The 24887-nt window shown below is 33.8% G+C and overlaps 1 protein-coding gene across 2 annotated transcripts in view; it reads left to right on the forward strand.

Moving 5' to 3' along the window:
- Positions 1-24887, forward strand: part of TMEM131 (transmembrane protein 131) — a 221311-nt gene that overhangs the window by 102245 nt on the left and 94179 nt on the right. Inside the window, exon 4 of one of the 2 annotated variants that reach the window (XM_051984665.1) lies at positions 9099-9149. The exons of the other annotated variant lie outside the window; for it this stretch is intronic. Within the exon in view, the coding sequence (XP_051840625.1) occupies positions 9099-9149 (51 nt within the window). The remainder of the gene's footprint in view (positions 1-9098; positions 9150-24887) is intronic. 2 annotated transcript variants of the gene reach the window in all.

The following is a 24887-nucleotide window of genomic DNA, read 5'->3' on the forward strand; positions in this document are numbered from 1 at the left end:
AACCTGATTTGCTTACTCTACCTCACTGGGCAACAAGATATTTAAGACAACATTCCAGTCTTGCAGTACTATGTACTCTTCAGGTAAATTACTGTGACAATTTAATTGGCTAGGAACCTAACATGTTAAAAGTTTGAGCCCCATAGTTATTGTTTATTTAGTCAACTTTTATCAAGTACATGCTATTGTAATACAGTTTGGAAAGTGTTAGGGGCATCAGATATAAAGATACATAATTCCTTCCCTCAAACAGTTTAGCTCTCTGAGCAAGTTAACTTTGCCTTTTTACAAGGCTACCAGTTGCATTCCTTTTGCCCAGTCTTCTTGTGAATAGTACCATTTTTTGTATGTGAAGATCACAAACCCATAAACATCACTAGCCACTACAAGTACATTATCTTATTTATGTACCATTGTTATCTTCATGTACTAAAAGAAATATTTTATTGCCTGTGTCACTTAAAGTGGAGCAGAGAAAGCCATGAATAACCTGGAAAATCATTTGGCTTTAGAAAATAAGTATATACTCAAAAAAAAGTTCCATCCTATCTTGATTCGCCTAAAACTCTTTTCTAATTTTGGTGGCTAGCATTGGCTAGCTCATAGTTATAAGGATGACATAGTACATAAGATCCAATTTTCATATAGGACAATTCACAAAATATATGATCCTTTAAAAAAGAATAAACATTTAATTATCCTTCAGGGTTCTTTATATGGTAAATTTGTAACCTGTTCACCCTCACATGTCCCTCTCCATTGCCCTCTGTGATACTTATTTTAGTTCTTTTAAAGGCAGTAGTGTTCCACATGACACTGAAATATAACAACAATAATTACATATTAATATTGAAAATTGGGGCCTGAGGCTCCAAAATTCCTTTAAATTATGACTCTAAGTTTCAGAGAGTCAGAACAGAAAGACAAAATAGACCGTTTTCCAGCTGAAGACAACTTAGGTCATCAGGAAAAGTCTATGATACTAGGATAAGAGTCCAGCGTGCAGTCCCATTGCAGACCCGGCCCAAGCAAAGCAGGAACGGGATCTAGGGCCTCTTGATTTAGAGGCAGCATTACCTCAGCTCAGAGGTCTTGGAAGGTCCTTCGAAAAGGTTTGTCAGTAGGCCTTGAGAAACCATCAGACCAAGAGTGAGAGTGGCTAATGGTGGCAGTGGCACTTCTGGAGGCCTCAGCTCCCAGAAGATCTCCTTATTGACAATGAGGAAAAACTCTGTGGCTTTTACACACTAGATCTTCCCAACTATAGTGAGAACCTCCTACAAGTCAGGTCCTTAGAAGTATCTCTGGAAACAAGTGCATAAAACTCCTGAAGTTTGGAACAGCACACCCTCTGAAGAGTTAAAAGTTGAGTAATAGGCTAGGAAAATAAGCAAATAACAGAAAAAGATTCTGACCATAGAAAGTTATTATGGTAACAAGGAAGATCAAAACACATTCAGAAGATAACAGTCAAAGTTCCTGCAATCAAAGCCTCCAAGAAAAATAAGAATTGATCTCAGGCCATGGAAGAGAATAGAGTAGTACAAAAGGAAGTTTAAAAAGCTAATAAGAAGAATGTCTTAAAAAGCAAAATGGGCCAAATGGGAAAGTAGATACCAAAGCTCACTGAGGGGAAGCAGAGCCAAAATGACAGAGTAAAGGCAGGAATTCATCCAACCTCTCTCCCAAACTACTCCAAATTCCTTTAAGTAATGGCTCTAGACAAATTTTTGAGCATCGGAACACTCAAAAAGATAGAGTAGAACATTTTTCCAGCTGAAGGCAACTTAGAAGCTCAATAGAAATTGTTTATGACATCATTGTGTAGTCCCAGATCCAGAACTGGATCCAGCCCCAACCAGAAATTATTGGTGTACATGAAAACCCTGATAAAAAAAAATAGTCTAGACATTATCTTTCAAGAAATTATCAAGGAAAACTGTCTTGATATTCTAGAATCAGAGGGTAAAATAGAAATTGAAAGAATCTATCAATCATCTCCTAAAAGAGATCCCAAAATGAAAACTCCCAGGAATGTTATAGCCAAATTCAGGAATTCCCAGGTCAAAGAGAAAATATTGCAAGCAACCAGAAAGAAAGAATTCAAATATAGTGGAGTCATAGTCAAGATAATCCAATATTTAGCAGCTTCTCCATTAAAGGATGGGAGGGCTTGGAATATGATATTCCAGAGAGCAATAAAGCTAGGATTACAACCAAGAATCACTTAAAACCAGTAAACTGAGAATAATCCTTTAGGGGGAAAGTGGAAATTCAGTGAAAAACATTCATGATGAAAATACTAGAGCTGAATAAAAATTTGATTTTCAAATACGGACTCAGGAGAATCAGGTAATCAGGAAAGGAACATCACAAAGGACTTAATAAGGTTTATCTGCTTATATTCCTACATAGGAGGATGGTATTTATAACTCATTAGGACATTCTCATTATTATGGCAATTAGGAGTACAGATGCAAGTTGAATATGAAGGGATAATAACTTTTTTAAAAATTGAAATTAAAGTGTGAGAGGAATGTACTTAGAGAAAAGGTAATGTAATTATGTTATTATGATGGGATATTATTGTTCTTTGGGAAATGATGAGCAGGATGTTCTCAGAAAAATCTGGAAAGTCTTCCATGAATTTAAGCAAAGTAAAATGTACTGTATACAAAGTAATGTTACAGTTTGTTCATTTGTGAATGACTTTTCTATTCTCAGCAATACAGTGATCCACAATGACTCTGAAGAACTTTTGATGAAAAATCCTGTCAGAACCCAGAGAAAGAACTGATTGTGTCTGAATATGATTGAAGCATTCATTTTCTTTCTGTCTCTGTCTCTGTCTCTCTCTAATTTTTTTTTGGGGGGGAGAGGGGAAGCATAGTGTGGGAGGAAATCTGTTTTCTTTCACAGCATAACTTATATAAATGTTTTTTAATCTATATTTTTGAATTACATATGTGCTTTTTTAATGGGGAGATGGAGGTGAGGATAAGAGAGCAAATCTGAAACTCTTTTTTTTTTTGTTTTGTTTTTGTTTTGTTTTTGTTTTTGTTTTTGTTTTTTTGATGTAAAAAATGTTTTAAATGTAATTGGGGGAAAAATAGTAAGTAAATTAAATTTTTTTTTGGAGGGGGAGAAAATAGAGGCCTTTGTTTTCATGGGAAATGTGATCAGTAAAGGAGTTTAGCAGTTTTCCAGAGGCAGTCTGGTCCACTCTTACTCTTGTGTTCAACTCTGGGCCCAACTAATTGTCTATCTATATAGTTTAGCCCAGACATACTCTGTAGAGCTATTCAAAAGCATGTTGAAATCTGGACAATAGACATTCTCCATCCACTTTGATCTTTTCTATGTGGTTAGACAGACCAAACTCCTTTGCACAATTACAGATCACATTCAGGAGACTTTCTTATTCCTAGGATTTGCATAAATTAGTATAATGCCATGTGCAAATTAGTCCTTCTTTTGACTTAGAATATTTAGGATTTCATCCATCAAAGTGATGAATATCTTTGACAAACATACATACAAGTATGTATTTAATATTTGTTACTATATTTATCATTAGTATGTTACTAAATAAAGTTTGTTATATTTAATATCATTATTAAAGCATATTCTTGTTTTATACCATACCTGATATTAATGGTTAAATATTGTCCAAGACATTTAGACCTGCAAGACCAAGTCAGGTCTTATTCATAAGCATTTATTAAGTTCCTACTAGATGAAAAATGCTATGCTGAGTTTTGGGAATACAAAGAAAGCTTGCCCACAGGGAGCTCACTGTCAACATGTAAACAAGTACATTAAGAGGATACAGAAAGCCTTCTTGAAGAAAATAGGATTTTAGCTGAAACATGAAGAAAGCCTAGCCACAGAGATCAGGAGATAGAGAATTCCAAGCATGGAAGAAAGTCTATGAAATTGTATTGAGTCAGGAGATGGAGATTTTTGTGGGAAGAATAATAAGGAATCCAATGTCACAGAATCATAGAGTATGTAGAAAAAAGTTCTTGCTTCAAAAAGTTCCTCAGAGGCATGATTATGAACACCAGATAATTGTGCTGCTGACAAGTATAGAAGTACCAATTAAGTGATCGTTCCTGATGACAGAATGCATTCAAATAAAAGAGTTGGCTAATTCTAAGATGAGTGCTGAGGATTTTAAATTCTTTGGGTGTGGTGTTCTTCTTCTTCTTTAAAATATAAAGGTTCTCTCTGGGAGAGAACAGGTTTCTCAGGGAGGTAGCCCTAGTATCAGTTCAGATCAATAATCACCCAAACGCAGCTAGGTGTTAAAAGTTCAGATCTTTTATTGCTTCCTCCAAAATAGCCTGGTTAGTTTTTCTTAGAGGCCTATCTTTCTGCTTGGTTCCAAGAGCTCTTGCAGTTGTCCTTTGCCTCTGCTTTCTTCAGCTTCCAGGCAGCACAAAGGTGGAAGATGGAATGAATCTCTCTTGCCTCCAAGAGAGGGCGTCTGGCTGAACTCACTGGACACTCCCCTCTCAATCTTTTCAGCTGAACTCCTGACCGAGCCTCTATCTGCTTCTTATATATGATCTCCTCTGAGAGAGTGGGATTATGGGATCTGAAAGTGGGATTATAGGTTTCCTCCCAGAGTGCTCTCTGGCCCTAAGAGCTTCTTGCTTAAATGAGCTCTCTAAAGGTGTGAACACAAGCATTGTTTCTATAAGTTCCACTTCGTATCTTGTTTCTTCTGACCCATAACATCTCCTTGTAAGATCAGATCAATCATACTGAACCATGTTAAACTAGATAATTATTGTCTCTATCAACTCTAATGACTTAAAAGTTTGTAAGGATTCCAACATCTCTGAGTGTTAACCAAAGAATAAGTTGTGATGAGTGGGGTTGCTAGGGACTTTTCTTTTCTTCATGTCCTGCTCTATAAGTAATGAGGGAATTGGTCAACCACAGAAAAGAAGACATTGATTCATTGATGAGCCAAACCTCTCCATTGTTTCTATTTTATTTTCATGGATATATTTATTTGGAATTATTGAGATTTATTTGGAATTTGTGATTTGAGGAATTTGAGGAATTTCTTTGCTTTGTGCATTATATATGTTCTTGAAATAGTGTATATTTAGATATCAAATCATGATTTCCATTTAATTTCCATTATAATTACAGAAGAATTTCCCACAAGAAGTATTTTAAATCCTTGTAATATTTTTAAGACACAATTTCCTCTTAAATATACATTTGAAGGTACATTTTATTAGGGAACATATAGTGTTTGAGTAAATAATTCTTCCATATACACTCTTTAGGAACTGTATCAAATACTTCAATCTATATTTATATGCTTATTTTTAAAAGCACAGTTTGTAATGAAATAAAATAATTCATGTTTTAGGGAAAATTTTTACTAACTCAAAGAGAATAGTTGTATGCAACTATTTGGGGAATTTATAAGATTATAGATTTAGTACTGGAAGGGAATTTAGAAGCCTTGTCCAAATCTTTCATTTTACAGTTGAGGAAATTGAGTCCCAGAGTGGATCTATGACTTGTCCAAGATCACTTCCTGTAATTTGTAAATAACAAGTGGTAGATGTATAATTTAGGTAATTTAGGTATTTTAGCAGTACTTTGATTGCTTTTTGAAAATGAAGATATTATTGATGTAATAAAGGTGGAGTTAGTCCTGATTTCAAAAGTATTTGTCTAATGGCAGACTTAATGGCTCCCTAGAAGATGGTTTTTGGCTCTGAAGTATTTCTGCTAATCCAATTAGAGTTGTAGTCTTTTTTCTTTTCTTAAATACTTAAGTTTCTTAACTCGAGGTCCATTATTGTGTTTAAAAAAAAAAAAAAAAAAACGCATGCAAATGAATCTTCCTAAATCCAGGTCCAGCATCTATCCCTTGAACCCCGCCAAATGCCCTTCCCCTTTCTTTCTCACTGTAGAAAGCTGGCCATCTCCATTCCTCACCCTCTCTCACTTGCCCACATCCGTGGTTTGGCCGAGGCCTTTTGGTTTCTTCCATCCCATCCCCTTTCCTCTGATGCTGCCACCTCCATTCTATTGTTTTAAGTCCCAAGTAAAATCCCATCTTCTACAGGAATCCTTCTTCCCCCAGCCCTCTGAATTTCATTGTTTTCCCTCTATTAATTATTCCCTACTTAGCCTGGATGTAGCTTGCTTTGTCTCTATTTGTCCACATTTTCATCCCTCTTTTCTCAATTATATCATAAGCTCTTTCAGAGCAGGGACTGAGTTTTACCTCTTTTTGTATGCTTAGCTCAGTGTTTGATACATACAGATGCTTAATAAATGTTTATTGATAGATAATGGACTCTCTGATTCACAAAAAGGTAGGAACTTTTTGGTTATTTTATTTACATCATTCTATAATGCTTTCCAAAATATTTGTACCATTTCACAGCTCTACTAATAATGCATTAGTGTGTTTGTCACATTCTACAACTCCTCAAAAATTGACATGCTCTTTTGTAATTTTTGCCCATTTTGTAAGGTATTAAGAGTGTTAAAGGTGAAAACTCAGTGTTATTCAGATTACATTTTTCTTATCAGTGATTTCAAGTATAGCTATCAAATTTGAGACCTATAAAACTCCAAAGTGAGGCAGGAACCAGATTTAAAGATAATAGAGAAATGTTTATGAAATTTTTTTAAATGTAGTGAAATAAAAAGTATTAATTTGTGGTTTTCTAAGTCAGTACATAACACCAGGATCCCTTTCTTTTTGAATTTGATAACACTAATTTACAACATTTTTTCTTACGTTTGTGAAAACTTGGTAGTTTTCTTTTGAGAACTTTGTTCATTTCTTTTAGGAAAAGGCTTTTAGTGGTACAGTAGATAGGGCATTCAGCTTCAGATACTTATCGTATGCTCCTGGGCAAGTCATTTAACCTCCCTTTGCCTCAGTGTCCTCATCTGTAAAACAGGAATATTAATACTACCTATCACCCAAAGTTGTGAAGAACAAATGAAATAAAAATTGTAAAGTGTTTAGCACATGGTAAGTGCTATATTAAGTGTTGTCTGTTATTATTATTATTGATATATACATATGTATATATTAATTATGCATGTGTAGCATGTATACGATAGGTACAAATGAATATAATATATGCACATAAGTTGAACATATGTATTACACACAAAAATACACAAATGTATATATACACAATATGTTACAAAGATTTCCCCCCATTCCACCACTTCTTATCTTAGCTACATTTATTTTTTCTCTGCAGAAACTTTTCTATTTCATGCAGTTATCTATTTTTTTTAATTTCCTCTTTCTCTTTCCTATCCACAATTGTGAGAAGCATGTGATCTGTTTCTTTTCTAATTTTTTAAAATAGTATGATTTTTAATTGTTACAGTTGTATATTCATTTAGAATGTATTATGGAGTATGGTATAAAATGTTAGTCTAAGCCTAATTTCTGCAAGACTGCTTTCCAGGTTTTCCAGCAGTTTTTATAATTAGTATATGTTTTCCACTTTATCAAGCATTGGATTATTGAGTTTCCTCCCTTCTGATTTTCCTTTCTCTAATCTATCCCACTGATTTCCTGTTTAAAGTGAATACTAAGTGGTTTTGTTGACTACTACTTTATACTATAGTTACAGATTAGGAAGCACCATTCCCTCTTGATCTCTATTTATTTTTTATCATTTCTCTTGATATACTAGACATACCTGTTATTATTTGGTAGATTAGTCCCCAGATATTTGGTGAATTTTTAGACATTTGGAATAGGGTTTCCCTTTTTGTTGCTTCTTGTGATTTATTATTCTATAGAAATGTAGATTTAGGATTTTATTTTGTAGCATGTAAATTAGCTAAAGTTATTGTCTCAGTATTTATGCTGATTCCCTAGAATTTTCTAACTATATCACTGTAATCAGCAAATAGAGTTAGTTTTATCTCCTGTATACCCATTTTTATGCTAAAGGCATAAAAGTTTTTTTTCTTTTGTCTCACTGCTGTTATTTGAATTTCCAAGATTATACCAAATAATAGTGGAGAAAGTGTGCATACTTCTATTTCATTCTTATATTTACTGATAAAGGTTCTAGTGTATTTCCATTACACATCATAATTGCTTTTGGTTTTAAGTAGATGTTTTTTGTGATATTAAAATTTTAAAAAGGGCTCTCTGTATCTATATTTTGTAGGATTTCTGTCATAAAAGGGTACTGAGAGTACTTTTTTCAACAGCTTTTCTTGCATTGACTAAGATGATCATATAGTGTTGGACCTTTTGGCCTTAATATTAATTGTGTTGATTGCTTTCCTGTTGTTAAACCATCCTTCCATCATTGTTTTAAATCCCACTTAGTCATGACATCTTGGATAAATTGCTGTAATCTTTTTGATAGGTTTTTGTTTAAAATTTTTGAGTCATTGTTCTTTAATGTTATTGGCGTGTGTGTGTGTGTGTGTGTGTGTGTTTGGTTTTGTGTTTTTAATTTTTCCTTAATTTTGGCATTAGAATTATGTTTATTTCCTAGAAGTATTCTTGTAATGTGCTTTCTTAATTTTTGAGAATAATTTGTGAAGTATGGGAACCAACTGTTCTTTAAAGAATTGATTGAATTCTGTGAATACATTATGACTAGGAGCTTTTTCCTTTCATAATTTTTGTGGTTGTTGTTACAATTAGATCTATTTCTTTTTTCTCTTTCAGATTAGATTATCTACAATCTTTTCTGGTAGTTTGAGTATTTTATATTTTTAAATGTATACCTCCCACTTTTATTAGAATATGATTTTGGATGATGTTTTCTGATTATTCTTCTTGTTTATTTTTGGTGTGTGATCCACCTTGTTCAATTTCAACTTTATGATGTTTTTCAGCCCTCTTCTTTTTAATTAAATTAGCTGTTTGTCAATTTTGTTAATCTTTTCAAGGAACTAGCTTTTAGTTTTACTTATTTTTATGGTTGCTTTCCAATTTCTTTATTTCTCCTTTAATTTTATCATCTAATACTTAAAGTTTATTTGTTGGATTTCTATTTTTTCAAATGCATATTCAGTTCATTAATCTTCTCTTTTTCTATTTTGTTAATATATATTTGTAGGGATATGATTTTTCCCCTGAGGACTACTTTATCTGCATCCCAGAAATTTTGGTATGTTGTTTCATCATTGTCATTTTCTTTCACGTGATTTTTGTTTCTATAACTTGTTCTTTGACTTGCTTATCATTTAGAATTTCATTGTTAAATATCCATTTGAGTCTAAGATTTTTTTTGTTGTTTCTGATCCCCGATCCAGTGACAACATTTATTGTCATTGTCTGTAAAGAATGTTTTTAGTTTTTCTTCCTTTTTGTATTTGTTTGCAATGTCTCTGTCCTAATACATGGTCAATTTTTGTAAAAGTTAGATGTAGTGATGAGAAATACATATTTTTTTAGTAGTCCCATTTAAAGATGTCATAAGTTTTTTAAGTCCAGTTTCTTCAGGAATGTTTTTTCTATTCCAAATCAAAAACTGAAGGAGGGGCATTGATATCTATCACTACTGCGTTACTGTCTATTTCTTCTTGAAGCTCAATTAGTGGGGTTTTGGGGGTAAATTTGGAGTGTATAAATTTTTTATTAATATTGATTTGTTGCTTATGGTTCCTTTCAGCATAATATAGTTTTCTTGTTTACTCTTTTTTATTTTTGAAAGTTTGTTTTAACTTTATTAGATATTTTGATTGTACCTCCTATTTTTTTGGATTCACTAGAAATATAATACATTATTTCCATTTTATCTTCAGTTTTTACATACATATTAGTATTTAAAATGTTTATTTTATAAACAACAGACCACAGAATTTTAATTAGTTAGACTTTAAATTGCATATTCTAGTTTTTCCATTATACATACATATTAGTATTTAAAACGTTTATCTTATAAACAACAGACTACAGAATTTTAATTAGTTAGACTTTAAATTGCATATTCTAGTTTTTCCATTATGCCATTAAATTTGCTGTGTAGGGTCCTACATATTCTCATTTCTCTTCTAACTACCCAAGAACAGTGTCTTATGGGTTCCATGTTTACTCAAGTTCCACAGAATCCTTATCATGTATTGGATCATTTTCTTTGGTTTTGCAGTATTTATTCATAGATATATGAACTTGTTCTGTGGGTTTGGAGGCCACATTTCCTTCTTTTTTTAATGTTTACCCTATTGATTTATCTTCTCATGTTCATGATCAGTTTTCTTTCTGATATCTTTGGTGATTTCAGGTGTTGCTCAGGTATTTTTTCTTCCCTTATTTCTTCCTATCACTCACTTTCAGACTCCCTTCCCTGTGCCGGCCGAGGCATCTCAGAGATCTTAACTTCTTGCTATGCTGCATAATTCACGATTCACTAGCCTATGTCTCTTCCTGACTGACAAGTATGGAGACACATTGGCTCTCTCTCACAGGCTTCTTATACACAGGGTGTGCTGTAAGGAATTCTGACCTGGCACTGGAAGTTGAAAGTGCTCTTATACTGATGATAGGAGGTTTATTTCTAAGGCTTGCATTTCTTAAGACTCTATGAGAAGAAATGGGGCTGGGAGGCAGGGAGAGTAATTCGGACTAAACTCTATTTTGAGCCCAAACATACATTCTTGCCCTTCTTCCTCTCTACTGCAGAGATTTTTTCCAGCATAGAACTCTGTTGTTGTGGCACTGTTTGTCATGCCACATAAGAGTCTTCTGCAGCCTATAGCCCTGGGTCTCTATGACACTGAAAAGAGGGAAGCAGGATATGGGACTAGATTTTGTTGTAAGTCTCTTTATAGAGACTATCTGTTTGTTGCACAGTCAGTGTCAGGTCTTTGTATGTGCTAGTGTAATCTTGCTTTGGTAGTATCTGGGAACCAAGTCAGCTTAGGGTAGAAGTTATTTTTCATGATTTGGGCGTTGTTTTATTTTTTTATTTTTTTGATTCCTGCTTTTGTTGATCAAAGGTGTCAACCTACAACCTTACCAAATGAGGTCAAATCAAATTAACATCTAATTGAAAAATAGTTAAAATAATTAAAAATATAATAATAAAACATAGACATCACATTTTAAAATTTAAGGTGATAGGTGACTTTCAAGTATTTTTATTATACATTAGTAGTCCTTGTTTCTATTTGAGTTTGACATCACCATCCTAGACCATAAAAATAGCTGAAATTATTTTATCTTTGACACATTATTTCTATTTGGAAATTTGAGTGGTCATAGGAATCTGAGAAAATATCTACTCCTCATCTTGTTGGTCATGTAATTTGAAGATGTGACAGTGATTTTTTAATTGCTAAATCCAATGACCTTTTCATAATTATTATCCTTTTTGACTTTTTTTTTTTTTTAACATTTTGTCCTGTCAGAGCCTTCATCTTGTTCACCCTCTTCTCTTTGGGTTTTCTTAACATAGTTCTTTCCAAAGACTCTTTTGTTCCTCTAACAGATTATTTTCAGTTTCTAATGCTGTATGATCACATGTATTTGTTCATATATGTGAATGTATCCTAGGATACTGTCCTAGATCTCCTCTCTATTCTGTATCTTAGTGATCTCATAGACTTTAACAGATACAGTTTTCATTTATGTACAGATGACTTCCAGATTTACATAGAGAGTTCTCATCTTAGTTCTATTACCTTATCACCAACTGCCAGTTGGATCTCCTCACCTGAGTGCTGCATAGTCATTCCAAACTCAGCATGCATGTACAAAATTGAACTCATTAATCTTTCCCCTAAATCTGCCTCTCTTCCTACAAGTCAAAAATACATGGTAGTTAATGAGAAAATTTAAATAATCTAAGGATTAAAAATTTAATGGAATGAGTTTTCATGGAATTTAAAAAGAACATACTTCAGTTATCTGTGACCCTAAATAAATATCTACTTTTCTTAGATTTGTGTTTTTAAGGTCATCTTCAAGCTGAAATTTTAATCAATCCATGCCATTTTAGCATAACAGTTGAAGAAAGCTGTGAACTCAGATGTATTTGAAAAGATTCAATCTCATTAACTTATTTGGTAAAAATATTGCATCATCATGATTTGCATGAAATAATTATTTTCTAAAATTTGGTAATCCTAAGGAATACTATACTTGTACATACCCTTTATTATTTAGTTACAGGCTTATTTCATAAATCATTTTTAATCTTTCTGATAATTCTAGGACTACAGAAATAGTGAATGAGCAACATGAGCAAAGGCATGGAGTCAGAAAAGCACAGGGTATGTAAGGGGGGACAATGGGTGATACAATTTGGCCAGAGTAGAGCACTGAATGGAGGGAGGATGGAAGATGTGTAATATGATCCCATTGTGGCACCTATTTCATGTATTCTGCTTTCCAATCATACTAACTTACTTGCTCTACCCTGAACTCTATATGCCATTTCAAGTCTACAATTTTACCTATGCTAGTGATAAATACAATATAAATTCAAATCAGTCAACTTTACTAAATACCTAATTTGTGTAAGGTATTATACTAAGTATAAGTATGGAGAATACCAAGAAAAAAAATTTAAATAAAATGTGTTCCATGAGTAGAACATGTTCCTAAGGAGCTTACATTCTTCTTGGGGGATATTGCATGAAGACATTTAAATGTAATAACAGGTAAAGAATAAAATGGGTGGTGGCAAGATTGGAAAAAAGGTTCTAGGAATATTTGAGGAAGGAGAAAGCATTAACAACTGGGATCATTTGAAAACATTTCATAGAGAAGATGATACCGAAACTAAATCTGCAAAGATTCAGGATAAGACTTCTGAAAGGTAAAGATGAGAAAGGAGAACATTTCAATGATAGAGGATAACCTATATAAATGTACACAGGAAAGATATGGTATATATTGAATTTGATTAAAATATAAAATCTATCAATAATCATCAAAATGATTTGGTAAATGTTGAGAAATAGGTCAATCAGTGTTATAGATTAGATACATACTAAACAGAATTAATGAGCATAGTTATTTAGTGTTTGATAAAACCAAAAGAACCTAGCTATTGGGTTAAGAATCCATTATTCAATAAAAACTTCTGTAAAAACTGGAAAGTAGTTGAGTAGAAAGGGTATAGACCAGCATGAAAACATATGCCAGTATAATGGATACATTACAAATAGGTACATTATTTAAACATGAAAGATGACATCATAAATTTAAAAAGATTTAAAGAAGAAAATACCTTTCATTTAGACAGTACATTTTTATTGTCTGCTGTGTTTTAGGCATTGTGCTTAAGTATTGAAGATGCAAAGAATTGCAATAGAAAGTTTATGCTCTCAAGATCAGTCTAATGGGGGGGAGAGCATCTTAACAGGTAGGCAGGTTATTTTCAGAATAAATTGGAAATTATCACCAGAAGAAAATACTAGAATTAAGAGGGTTAGAAAAGCTAAGTGTAAAAGCTAGAGTTTTAACTTAGACTTCAAGAAAGCCAAGGAAATCAGCAGGTGGAGACGAGGAGGGATAGCATTCCATGCATGGGAGAAAGCCAGGAAAAAGTCCAGGATAAAGGATAAAGAGATTATAACTATGGCTTTGCTTATATAAAATAAGAAAGATTTTCACAAACAAAACCAATGGCATTAACGTTTGAAGGGTAACAGAAAATTAGGAGAAAAAATCTTTGTAGCATATTTCTTTAATAAAGATCTCATTTCTAAGATAATAAGAAACTGGTTCACTTTATTAGACTAAAAGTTACTGCTCAGTTGATAAATGGTCAAAGAATATGAATAGTTCTATCAATAGCCAGATGAAAACATACTTCAAATCTCTTACAGAGAAGTACAAATTAAAGCAACTACAAAGTTCTACCTCACATCTACAAATAATGGAGTGACTGTGATAAAATGGATATCTCAGTGTGATATAGCGCCAAAGAAAGCAAAGGAAGAGGAAAAAGACCCATATTTACAAAAAAAAATATTGATTGCGGTTTCTTGTAATGGCAAATAATCAAAGTTAAGGGAGTGCCAATTAATAGGGAATAGATGTTTTAAAATGATATATGAATATAATGGAATACTATCAAGTTACAAGGAATGATGACCAGGGAAGGTTGAAGAGGCAGGGACATGGGAAGGGGTTTCAGAGAATCCTGGGTAGACTTGGATGGATTTTTGTAGAGTAAAATGTACATTACCAGAAGAATAATTTAAACAATAACAACATGAAATAAGGCTGAAGAAGTAGCTTGTACTTAGATTGTTGAGGCCCTTAAAATGCCAGGCTGATGTACCTTTTTTTCAACCAGTCATTTATTTTATCCTAAGGGCTGCAGTGAGCCATTTTGAGCAAATAGGCAATATCATCACACCTCTATTTAGTAATATTATTTGGCAATATCTTTTTTATTTGTTGGGGGGAGGGGGACACTGGGGTTAAGCAACTTGTTTAGAGACCTGATTGGAACTCATGTCCTCCTGACTCCAGGTCTGGGGTTCTATCCACTTCACCACCTAGCTATCTCTATTTGGCTATGTCTTGATAGCTAATGTGATAGAATAGGGAGAGAGGAAGATCTAATTTCAAGTCGTGTCCCTGGCACCTACTGACTGTGACTGTCAAATGACTTCATGTTGGATGTAAATAAGAGGCAAGAGTCAAAAGTACTTTTAGATTTGTACATGTGGGTAATTGGGAAAATAAAGATAAGGAAATCTGGAGAAGCAGCATATTTGCTGAGGAAGATAATGAATTAATGAATTAATTTTCTGAAATGTTGAGTTTACTTTAGTTACCAAATATTTGGCTGCAGGCAGTTAATTGGTGATGTCGAACTTTAGAGGTGAGAGTAAGGGGAGGCCAGAGACAGAGAGCAAGTGCTAGAGAGAAAGAAAGAGAGAGGGAGGAGAAGAAAAAAAGGGGGAGAGAGAGAGAGAGTGCTTTCTTGGATGTGGACGTCATCTGCATAGAGATAATTGAACCCTTGGGAATTAAAGAGATCACTTTGAGAAAAAGTAGATACTGGAGATGAGGGCTTACTGTACAGCCTGGAGCTACATTCTTATTTTGACTGCTGTAAGAATTAATGATCCAGGAAGGCTAAGACAAGAACAATTCAATAAATTGTTTGGTAAAGAGAACAAAGACTGGGAAGTTTCACATCCATTCAGTTATTAAATCTTCTCAGTGTCTCCACCATGTCTTTGGGGACATCTCCTCTCCTTCTCTCACACAAACGCCATAATAGTTTAACTCTTTTAACCTCTTTCTGAAGTCTTGGCATAGCTTCCATAATACCTGGCAAGTTGTCAACCAACTTCTACTTGAAAATCTCCAAAGAAGTGAATCTGCAACTTCTCAGAGGTTATTCATTTTCACTTGTGTATGGTTTTAATAGCAGGGAACTTTTTCTGAAGTCAAACCTAAATTTACATCTTGCAAATTTTACTTGTTACTCTGCATTTTAAAATTTCCCTTTTTTATTCCCAACTTAAACACTAAAAAAAGAACCTTTCCATACACACAGCAAAGCACAGAACAACAAATTCTTTAGGAAAGCATGAATCTGTTAATAGTGTGCTTTAAAAATTCAGTACATAATAAATTGTACACAAACCATTGTACATCAAAACCATCCTGCTTCTCTGTGCTTCTTCCTGAACTTCATTCTTTCTCTTCTCTGCATTTTCTTGTAATGTTTTTAAAAAAAAATTATATCACTGTTGCTACCATCCTCCTTAACTCTCTCCCCAATAGATCAAGAACAAGAAGGGTCAGAAAAGACGCTGGTGACAAATAATCAGAGTCAGGTAAAATGAAAACCACATTATGGCAATGCCCAAAAGTATTTGCTTCTATCCTTTATACCATCCCTATGAGGAGGTGGAGAACATACTTCTTCATTGCTTTTCTGTGGATGGGGTTGTTCAGTACTTTTCACAGAGTTCTTAAGTCTAAAAATTGCTTTTGTTTATAATGTTTTAATCCTTTACATAAATTTTAGCCTTTCAGGCTGTCACTATAGTGAGGTAATGCTAATGTACTAATGGGAGAGTGGAAATAAGTGTGCCTTCAAAATTTTTATGTCTCCAAAAGTTAGCATGTTAGTATTATCTCATCATAAAGCTCCTTCCAGTTGCTTAAATAAATTTGCTTTTCTGAAAATCCAGATTTTTTTTTAAAATCTTGCTTTTTCAGAGAGTTCATTGATTCTTAGATTATTTCTGTATACTCTATTTTCAAAGTAGATTGGCTTTGATATCAGATGTCTTACACTTTCATCTTTTTTTTCAATCTTGATTTTGTTCCAGTTTATGTTCCTGTCTCAGAAAGTCTCTTACTCAGTTTTTTCTAGTTTTCAGGGGCTCTACTTTACAGCTACTTATTCTTTTGTTCAAATTCTTTCCTTAAGAGCTTTATTTATTTATTTTTTCATCTCTTGCCTCATTTGTTTCTAAGTATTTATATAATCCTTGGGAAAATGTGTGTGTGTGTGTGTGTGTGTGTGTGTGTGTGTGTGTGTGTGTGTGTGTGTATTTCCCTTTAAGTCTGTACTTAGAATATTTGTGGAGTTAGATTTAAAGTAATTTTTGGTATTAAATAGTATCAAAAAAGTTTCTTTGTTTTATACACATCTTTAGCTTCTAAATTGGTGCTTTGTGTAATACCAGCCTCTGTACCTTGCTAGGCCATTGGATAAAGTGTACTTGGAATACATTAAAAGCCTTAAGAGAAGGCTTCTTTTTCAGAATGTGTCTATATAAAAATGTTTCCTTCATCTTTACTTGTAAAGGTGACTTTTGTATCCAAGTATAAGACTTTTACATTTATCTGTTTTAAGTTTCTTATACTTAGCCTACTACTCTAGCCTATCCAAGACTTCCTTTGGAGTCTTATCATTTATTGTTCTAGCTATCCTTCCCAATTCTGGATTATATTCAAATACTATGCCATAAGTGCTTTTATCTAAGGCGTGGATAAAATTGTTAAATAAAACAAAACCAAGACAGGTCCCTTTGATGCTGCACTGCATACCTTCTGCCAATGAACATTGAACCATTAAGATTTACTCATTTAATTGACTATTCAGTCATTCTGACTACATATACCTAATGAGATAACACAGGTAAAGTGTTTACAAGTCTTAAATGCAAATTATTATTATCATTTAATGCATACCTTTCCAACTTCTCCACAAGAAGAGTATGAGATATGTTAATGAAAATTTTCTGAAATCTAAAGAAAAGAAGCATTCCCCTTTTCTCCTGGTTTAGTAATTCTTTCAAAAAAGGAGATGAAAGCATAACTTGTTTTTGATGAGGCCATTTGTGAATACTATTTCCCTGAGTATTTATTAGTCAACTCTGTAGTATTTATCTAAAATTTCTCCAGAAACCAAAATGAAGCCCACTGAACTTGTTTTTCTTTGCAGACTTTGTTTTATTGCTTTTCAAAAAAATCAAGCCAATAAGGAGGCAGCTAGTTAGTGTAATGGATGGAGTACCAGCCCTGAAGTCAAGAGGATTTGAGTTCATATCTGGCCTCAGACTCTTAATACTTCCAGGCTACGTGACCCTGGGGGGAAAAAAATCAAGCCAATATCTCTTCAACAATGAGATGATTCAAACCAATTCTAACTGTTCAGTGATGAAGAGAGCTATCTATACCCATAGAGGACTGTAGGAGCTGAGTGTGGAGCACAATATAGCATTCTCATTCTTTCTGTTGTTTGCTTGCATTTTGTTTTCTTTCCAGTTTTTTTTTTTCCTTATTGAGCCGATTTTTCTTGTGCAGCAAGATAACTATAAATATGGATACATATATTGGATTTAACATATATTTTATCACTTTAACATGTATTGGACTATCTGGGGAGGGGGAAAGGGGAAAAGAGGGGATAATTTGGAGCAGAAGGCTTTGCAAGGGTCATTGTTGAAAAATTATCGATGCATATATTTTATAAGTAAAAAGCTTTAATTAAAAAAAATCAAGCCAATATTTGCTCTTTTCCAATGATGGTACCTCTCTTATTTCCCATAATGCAGTACTAAAAATCATTCTCTTATAGAGAAAAGAGAAACATAATGATTCAGCTTTGTCTTCTCACTTTTTTTTTCTATAATCATTAGTACATCCATCCCAAGCAAAAAATCCTGTCTTTTATTTGATCTTTCTTTTGCTTTCAGTATAGCTTACCCCTACTCATCTCTTTTCCTTCCATCCCTACTCCCATTTTCCTTGCCTTGTTTAGTTGCCAGCCTCAGTTTATCCGGAGTATTGAACTGTGCTATATTTTTATATTTATTCTTTATTACCTGGTCAGTCTCATCTTCTCAGACTTTTTATAATATAAGTTGGTTGTTGAGTTTCCTGTACATCCATCTCTTTAGATGATTCCCATTTTTCTTCCTCATTGGAATTGTTTCCTTTGTCTTTAATTTCATTCTTAGTCATCCCCCCTTCCTTTCTGTTCTAAATTCCCCATGAATATTTTACTCCATGGGATCCTTCCTATTTTTCCTTTGAATCTTTTAAAATCTACTTTTCCCAAATCTAGGGTATATGTCAAATTATGCACAAATTTCCTATCCTCTGTCATAAACTCTGGACAGGGATGGGAGAGGAGTGGTGCACTTATTTTTTTCTTAGGGTTTCTATCAATTCCACCTTAGCAACTAGTTATTCCCTGTTAGTGAAGATCAAATCCAGAATAGATTTTGGTCTTTTTAGTTAGAAGGATAAAATTGTCCTTACCATTAAGGAAGTTAAAAAAAGTTATTAAATGTTCTTTCTTTGAGGATTTAGAATAAAGACAAGAGAAGATAGAAGGGAAGGAAGGAAGAGGATGAGGGTGAAGGTTTCTCCTATTCCTACATTATCCTTCTTTTTCATTAGAATTGTGACCTAGTTAGCAAACTCATGACAAAATCACTTGTCCCTGCTTTTCCCTTCACTCAAAATAATTCTCCATTTAACGGGTGGGGGGGGGGGGGGTGAGGGTGGGAGTGTGTATAGAGCTCTCCCTTCTCATCTCCATATCCTTCTTTCTCTGGCTTTCTTCAAGTCCCATATAAAACCCAACCTTCTCCTGGAAATCTTCTTCATCTCCCTTATTTGTAGTGCTTACCTGCCCTGTGTTACTGATTTCCAATTTATCCTGTAAGTATCCTACCTTTACATTAATCCATGTTATCTTCTCTTGTTAAAAGATGAGCTTCTTAAAAACAGTGACTGTCTTCTGCTTTTTTATGTGTGTGTATGGCACCGTCAACTCTTAGGTCAATGCCTAATAAATGTTTACTGAGTTCCCTGTTCTGGTTCTTGGATTTCTTTACATAAGCATACCTTTTTAATGCATAATGTTAATTCACCTTTCCCTTTACCCACCTACTTTCTTTTCAATAAGATATACTTGCACAGAGCCATGCTCTCATGGGTTTTATCCTTCTAAGTCTCTAACATCAGCTTGCCTCCTGTATTGTGATCTTTAAATTCCTTTTGCCTAAATTTTGGATATTAGTATATCGACATTTGTGGTTATGATTATTACTACTGGATTGCCACTGTTCACTTCTAAAATTGTTTTCTCTTTTGAATACTTTTCTTTCAAAGTCTACCAACAAGGAAAGGATAAATCTGTGTTCCTATGATTTTCCTTTTCTTGCCCAAGACTTTTTAATTATTGGAAATATACTTAGGTTTCTCCTGGAAGTATCCTTTTTGCCTATGTGAATCACCCTAAGTGAGTAATTAACATCCATTCTGCTCAGTCTTTTAGAAGTTTTCTGTTTTATCTTAGATATATGACCTAGAATATCAGTAGATAACAACAAAGAGCCATGACATCAAGGTGACAGTCTACAGCTTCTTTTGTCCCACTTCTTTTCCAGTCTTAAACCTATTGTTCCAGTTCTATTCGAAATGTTGCTTCTTGACTGGGACACAGGTTCTTCTGGAAGGACAGGTGACATGACATCATATTCCTATCTCTTTGAATTATGTTATATTTTGTTGTGATCCACAAGGTCAAAGAGTTGACAGATAATCTTCAGTTCCTTAAAACAAGCAATTACCAATTACTGCTTACTCAATAAACATTTATTAAATATATAATATGTTCCAGTCACTGTACTAAATGCTACAGCTCTTCATTTCTTCCTTGAGCTTTATGGAATGCAGTCTCATCTTTAGACTCTATCTACTATATCATTCTTTGGAAGAAAAACAGCCTCTTCCATAGAGCATCCAGCTCTCTTTGCAATTAAAACTAACAAATAAACAAACTTAAGTCCTGCTTTTAAGTTTCAGGTGTACAGCTATACTTTTTCTTGCCTCTCTCAGTATTAGACTCTTTCATTTCCTATTATTTTGATATGTTTCTCCTCCTCCAAATGAGATCCTTTTCTCCCCCATTGAAGTCTGGCTTCTGTTTTCTTTGGAAACACTTGAATTGTTCCTTACAACTTGGAGTGTCCAGAAATATTCTTCAAGTGCCTTAGCCTTTTCCTGCTATGTCAATCTGTATTTGGTACAAATTTACTGTCAATGACACCAATAAAAAAAATTACAAACTTGATGATAGTTACTGCAGAAGTTAAAGTTTTCATCTTTGAACTACTTCTTAAAACTTCAGTCCTAAGTATGTTGTTGTTGTTGAGTCATTCAATAAGGTCCAATTTTTTGTGACTCTGTGGACCATAGCAGGCCAGACTACTCTATCTTCTATGCTCTCTCAGAAGTACAAGTTCATGTTCATTATTTCCATGACATTATCCATCTCATCTTTTGCCATACTCTTTTCCTTTTATTTTCAATCTTTCCCAACATTAAAACCTCTTTCAGTGAGTTCTGTTTTTTCATGATATAACCATAGTATTTAAGGCTCAGTATTTGACCTTCCAGTAAATAGCCTGAATTTTAGTATTGACTGATTTGATCTCCTTGTCCAAAGGATTTTTAGAAGTCAGCACAATTCTAAAGCATCAATTCACTAATTTTGAAGCACTCTGCTTTCCCACAAGGAAAAGGACTAACTCTTACAGTCATATATTGTTACTGGAAAAATCATGGCTTGACTATAATATGGATATATATTGGCAAAGTGATATCTTTGCTTTTTACTTTGCTATCCAGATTTGCCATAACTTTCCTTCCAAGGAGCAAGTGTCATGGTTGTAGTCACAGTCTATAGTGGTCTTTGACTCCAAGAATATAAAATCTGACACTGCTTCTCCCTCTGTTTTCCAGCAATTGATGGAACCAGTTGCCGATGTTAGTTTTTTTAAAATTAAATTTCTAGCCAGCTTTTAAACTCTCCCTTTTGACTATCACCAACAAGCTTCTTAACTCTTTACTTTTCTGCCATTAGAGTTAATTTGCCTGCATATCTGAGATTATTTAATATTTCTTTTGGCAACCTTAATTCCAGCTTTTGAGTCATCTAGACTGGCATTTTTCATGAGGTACTCTGCCTTTAAGTTAAATATACAAGGTGACAATCTACAGCTTCTTTTGTCCCACTTCTTTTCCAGTCTTAAACCTATTATTCCAGTTCTATTCGAAATGTTGCTTCTTGACTGGTACACAGGTTCCTCTGGAAGGACAGGTGACATGACATCATATTCCTATCTCTTTGAATTATGTTATATTTTGTTGTGATCCACAAGGTCAAAGTAAGCTTTAGTATAGTCAGTGAAGTAGAAGTAGATGGTTTTTTCTGGAATTCCCTTGCTTTCTCCATAATGCAGTGAAAATTGACAATTTAGTCACTATGTGAAAAGCCTATTTGAAAACCAGCCTGTTTTTCTGATAATTCTCAACTCACATATTGCTGAAACCTAGTTTGCAGAATTTTAAGAGTAAGTTTGCTGACCTGCAAGTGGTTCACTTAATTATCTCTTGTTATATTTGACAGCTATGTGGCAAGAACTGGTTTTTCTTTGTTAGGATGATTCTGTTTTATTCTTAATATTTATTTTTCTTTAGTCTTCAGCTCTTTTCTGGATGCTTGAATGCAGAGTGTAATTTGGGTTAAAAGAGGTCTATCAATACAGATATAAATTGCCTCCATTGTGTTCAGTCTTTCAAAATTAGCATAAAGGTAAAATATGATTTGTTTGTGCTATCTTGTCACTAAACATGTCACTGAGATTGACATTCTTGATGTATTTGGACTTCAGAAAGTTGCATCACTTTATAAGGTGGTATTTTGAATTCTTTCTTTTTTGTTTGAGTTATTTTAATACTATTTTGAAACTTCATTGGCTCATCAAATATCTCTAAACTTTTTCCTTCATTTAATAATGATTAGTATATAATGGTTGTGGTTGTGCTTGTGGTTGTTGTTTGTCCTTTGTTTGCCAAGAGGACCATGACATTGAGGAGGTGATGCCATGACATGCAAGTGAATTGGATTTAAAGGAGGAAGGGCTATGCAAAATCATTAGTCTCCCTTTCTCCTCCAGAGCCATCTGGGTCTAGTGACAAGACACATATCAAGACAACTGTCGATGACTCTGGATGCAGAGGATGATCTTGACATTTTTATATATATATGTATTAATTAAAGCTTTTTATTTTCAAAATATATACATGGATAATTTTCAGCATTCACCTTACAAAATCTTGTGTTCTAAATTTTTTTCCCTCCCTTTCCTCCACCCTTCTCTTAGATGGCAAGTAATCCAATATATGTTAAACATGTGCAGTTCTTCTATACATATTTCTTCAGTTATGCTGCACAAGAAAAATCAGATCAAAAAGGGAAAAATGAGAAAGATAGCAAAAAACTAACAAACAACAGCAAGAGTGAAAATGCTATGTTGTTGTCCACCCTCAGTTCCTACAGTGTTCTCTCTGGGTGCAGATGGCTGTCTTCATCACAAGACCATTGGAGCTGGCTCCTTCACTTTATTTTTTAGCAGAGGTCTTTAATAGATTTGTCTGACTAAAGCCTTTTAAGTGATTAAGGTTAGGTAAGAATTGAGGGAAAGAATAGCCTCTTTCACCTAGTTAAAAAAATCAATCTAGGAAGGAAAGACCTCTCAGGATTTATGGCCAAAACAGAAACAATTGGTATTTACATTCTTTCTAAGGTTAACCAGGGCCCTATTGTTGGCCAGTCAAAAAAAGCCAGTAATTTAAGTTTAAGGCATGGTCTAGCTGGTAAACCCTGAGATATCTAGATAATAGATATCTTAATAGAAAAGATAATTTTATATTCCTTTGGTCAGTGCACCCACAGATAAAGGTATGATAACCTTTGTGGACAGAGGGAAGGAGAAAGCAAAAAGGGAAGAAAGGAAGACTGTGTTTGCCTAAGTGAGCAGTTCCAGTGGGCATCTCTACTCATAGAGGTTGTTTGTCCTTTGTTCTGTAAGTAGATCATGAGATCAGGAAAATGATGCCATGACATGCATGTCAATTGGATTGAAGTGTGAGGGAGGACTGTGCAAGATCACCTCCGAGTTTAGTGGTAACAGCTCAGTGATCCTCAAACTTTTATTCTTAATGTCTTTATCCTATTAAAAATGATTGAGGATCTGTTCAAAGAGTTTTTGTTTATGTGGTTTATAGTTATAGATATTGATCACATTAGAAATAAAAACTAATTATGAATTATGAAAGGATTTCAGAGATTCCCAGGATGCTCTGGACCAGACTTTGAGAACCACTGACTAAATCCAAGCTGATTGGAAATGGCAGGGAGATAGGGAGAGGTAAACATTTCAGAGAGAGAAAGAGAAGAAAGAGGGAGAGGGGAACAGGAGAAACAAAAAGAAAGGAGAAGAGAGAAAGAAAGATCCTTTTTAAAAAAGAAAAAGAGGAGAAATGATCAGCACAACTGATCATTATATAAAAAACATATAACATGCATATATAAAACATATATAGTGCTCAACACTTTTAGACCTCCTACCTCTATGAAAAAGTTGGAGATATACCTTCGTATCACTTCGCTGGAGCCTTGATATTTTTCATTCACTTTTGAGTTGTGGGTAGATGGGTATGGAAAGGTGTTTTGTTTTGTTTTGTTTTTAATTTATATAGTTATAATAATTATATATATTGTTTGAGAATATCATTTTTACCAGTGGCTTCCTTAGAGTTAAAACTCAGTAATGAAATCTGAATAAAGGGCATCGACATTTTAATAACTTTTTTTGCATAATTCTTTATTGCTTTACAAAGTTGTACTTTTTCACAAGTTCACCAACAGTGCATTCATGTGTTTACCACCTCACCACTCTTCCAAGTACCTTGTCTCCCTCTTTGAGCTCCTTTTTGTATGTAGTCTTCCCATTCTTTGAGAGCAGGAATTTTCTTTTTTTTATTTATATCACCATACACTTTCTGTCACATAACAAGAGTTTAATAAATATTGTATTAGATATGGGTAGGAGATGTATTTTAACTTGATTTTTTTGGTTATCTTTATCAATTTGAGGGGAGTGACATGAAGTTTCTGGGTTGTTCTGATTTGCATTTCTCTTATTATTACTTATACCTTCTTTCCTGAGTATATTTATCTTGTCTCTGCATCTTTTCAGTTATCTATTTTATCTTTTGTAATTCCCTCTGTCTGTTGTCTAGTTAAGAATACATCTTTTACCCATAACTACAACATAGAACAGTACAATATAATACAGATGCAATAAATATTTATTCAAGCCCTATTACCTTCCAGGCTATGTGCTGAGGCTAGGATAAAAATAAGAAAAAAGACAATTCCTGCCTCAACAGAGTTTAAATTTAATTGTAGAAGACAATATATAAAAGGAAGCTGTAACACCCCTAAACCCATGAAGGTACATGATTCCAAGGTGTGATAATACTATTTTATTCCACCCACTGCCTCTCCAACGAAGGGGGTAGAGGCCCCTATTGAAGTGTGAATACTGAAGCT

The sequence above is a fragment of the Antechinus flavipes genome, chromosome 3 (genome assembly GCF_016432865.1).
Source record: "Antechinus flavipes isolate AdamAnt ecotype Samford, QLD, Australia chromosome 3, AdamAnt_v2, whole genome shotgun sequence".
In the NCBI taxonomy this organism is placed as follows: domain Eukaryota; kingdom Metazoa; phylum Chordata; class Mammalia; order Dasyuromorphia; family Dasyuridae; genus Antechinus; species Antechinus flavipes.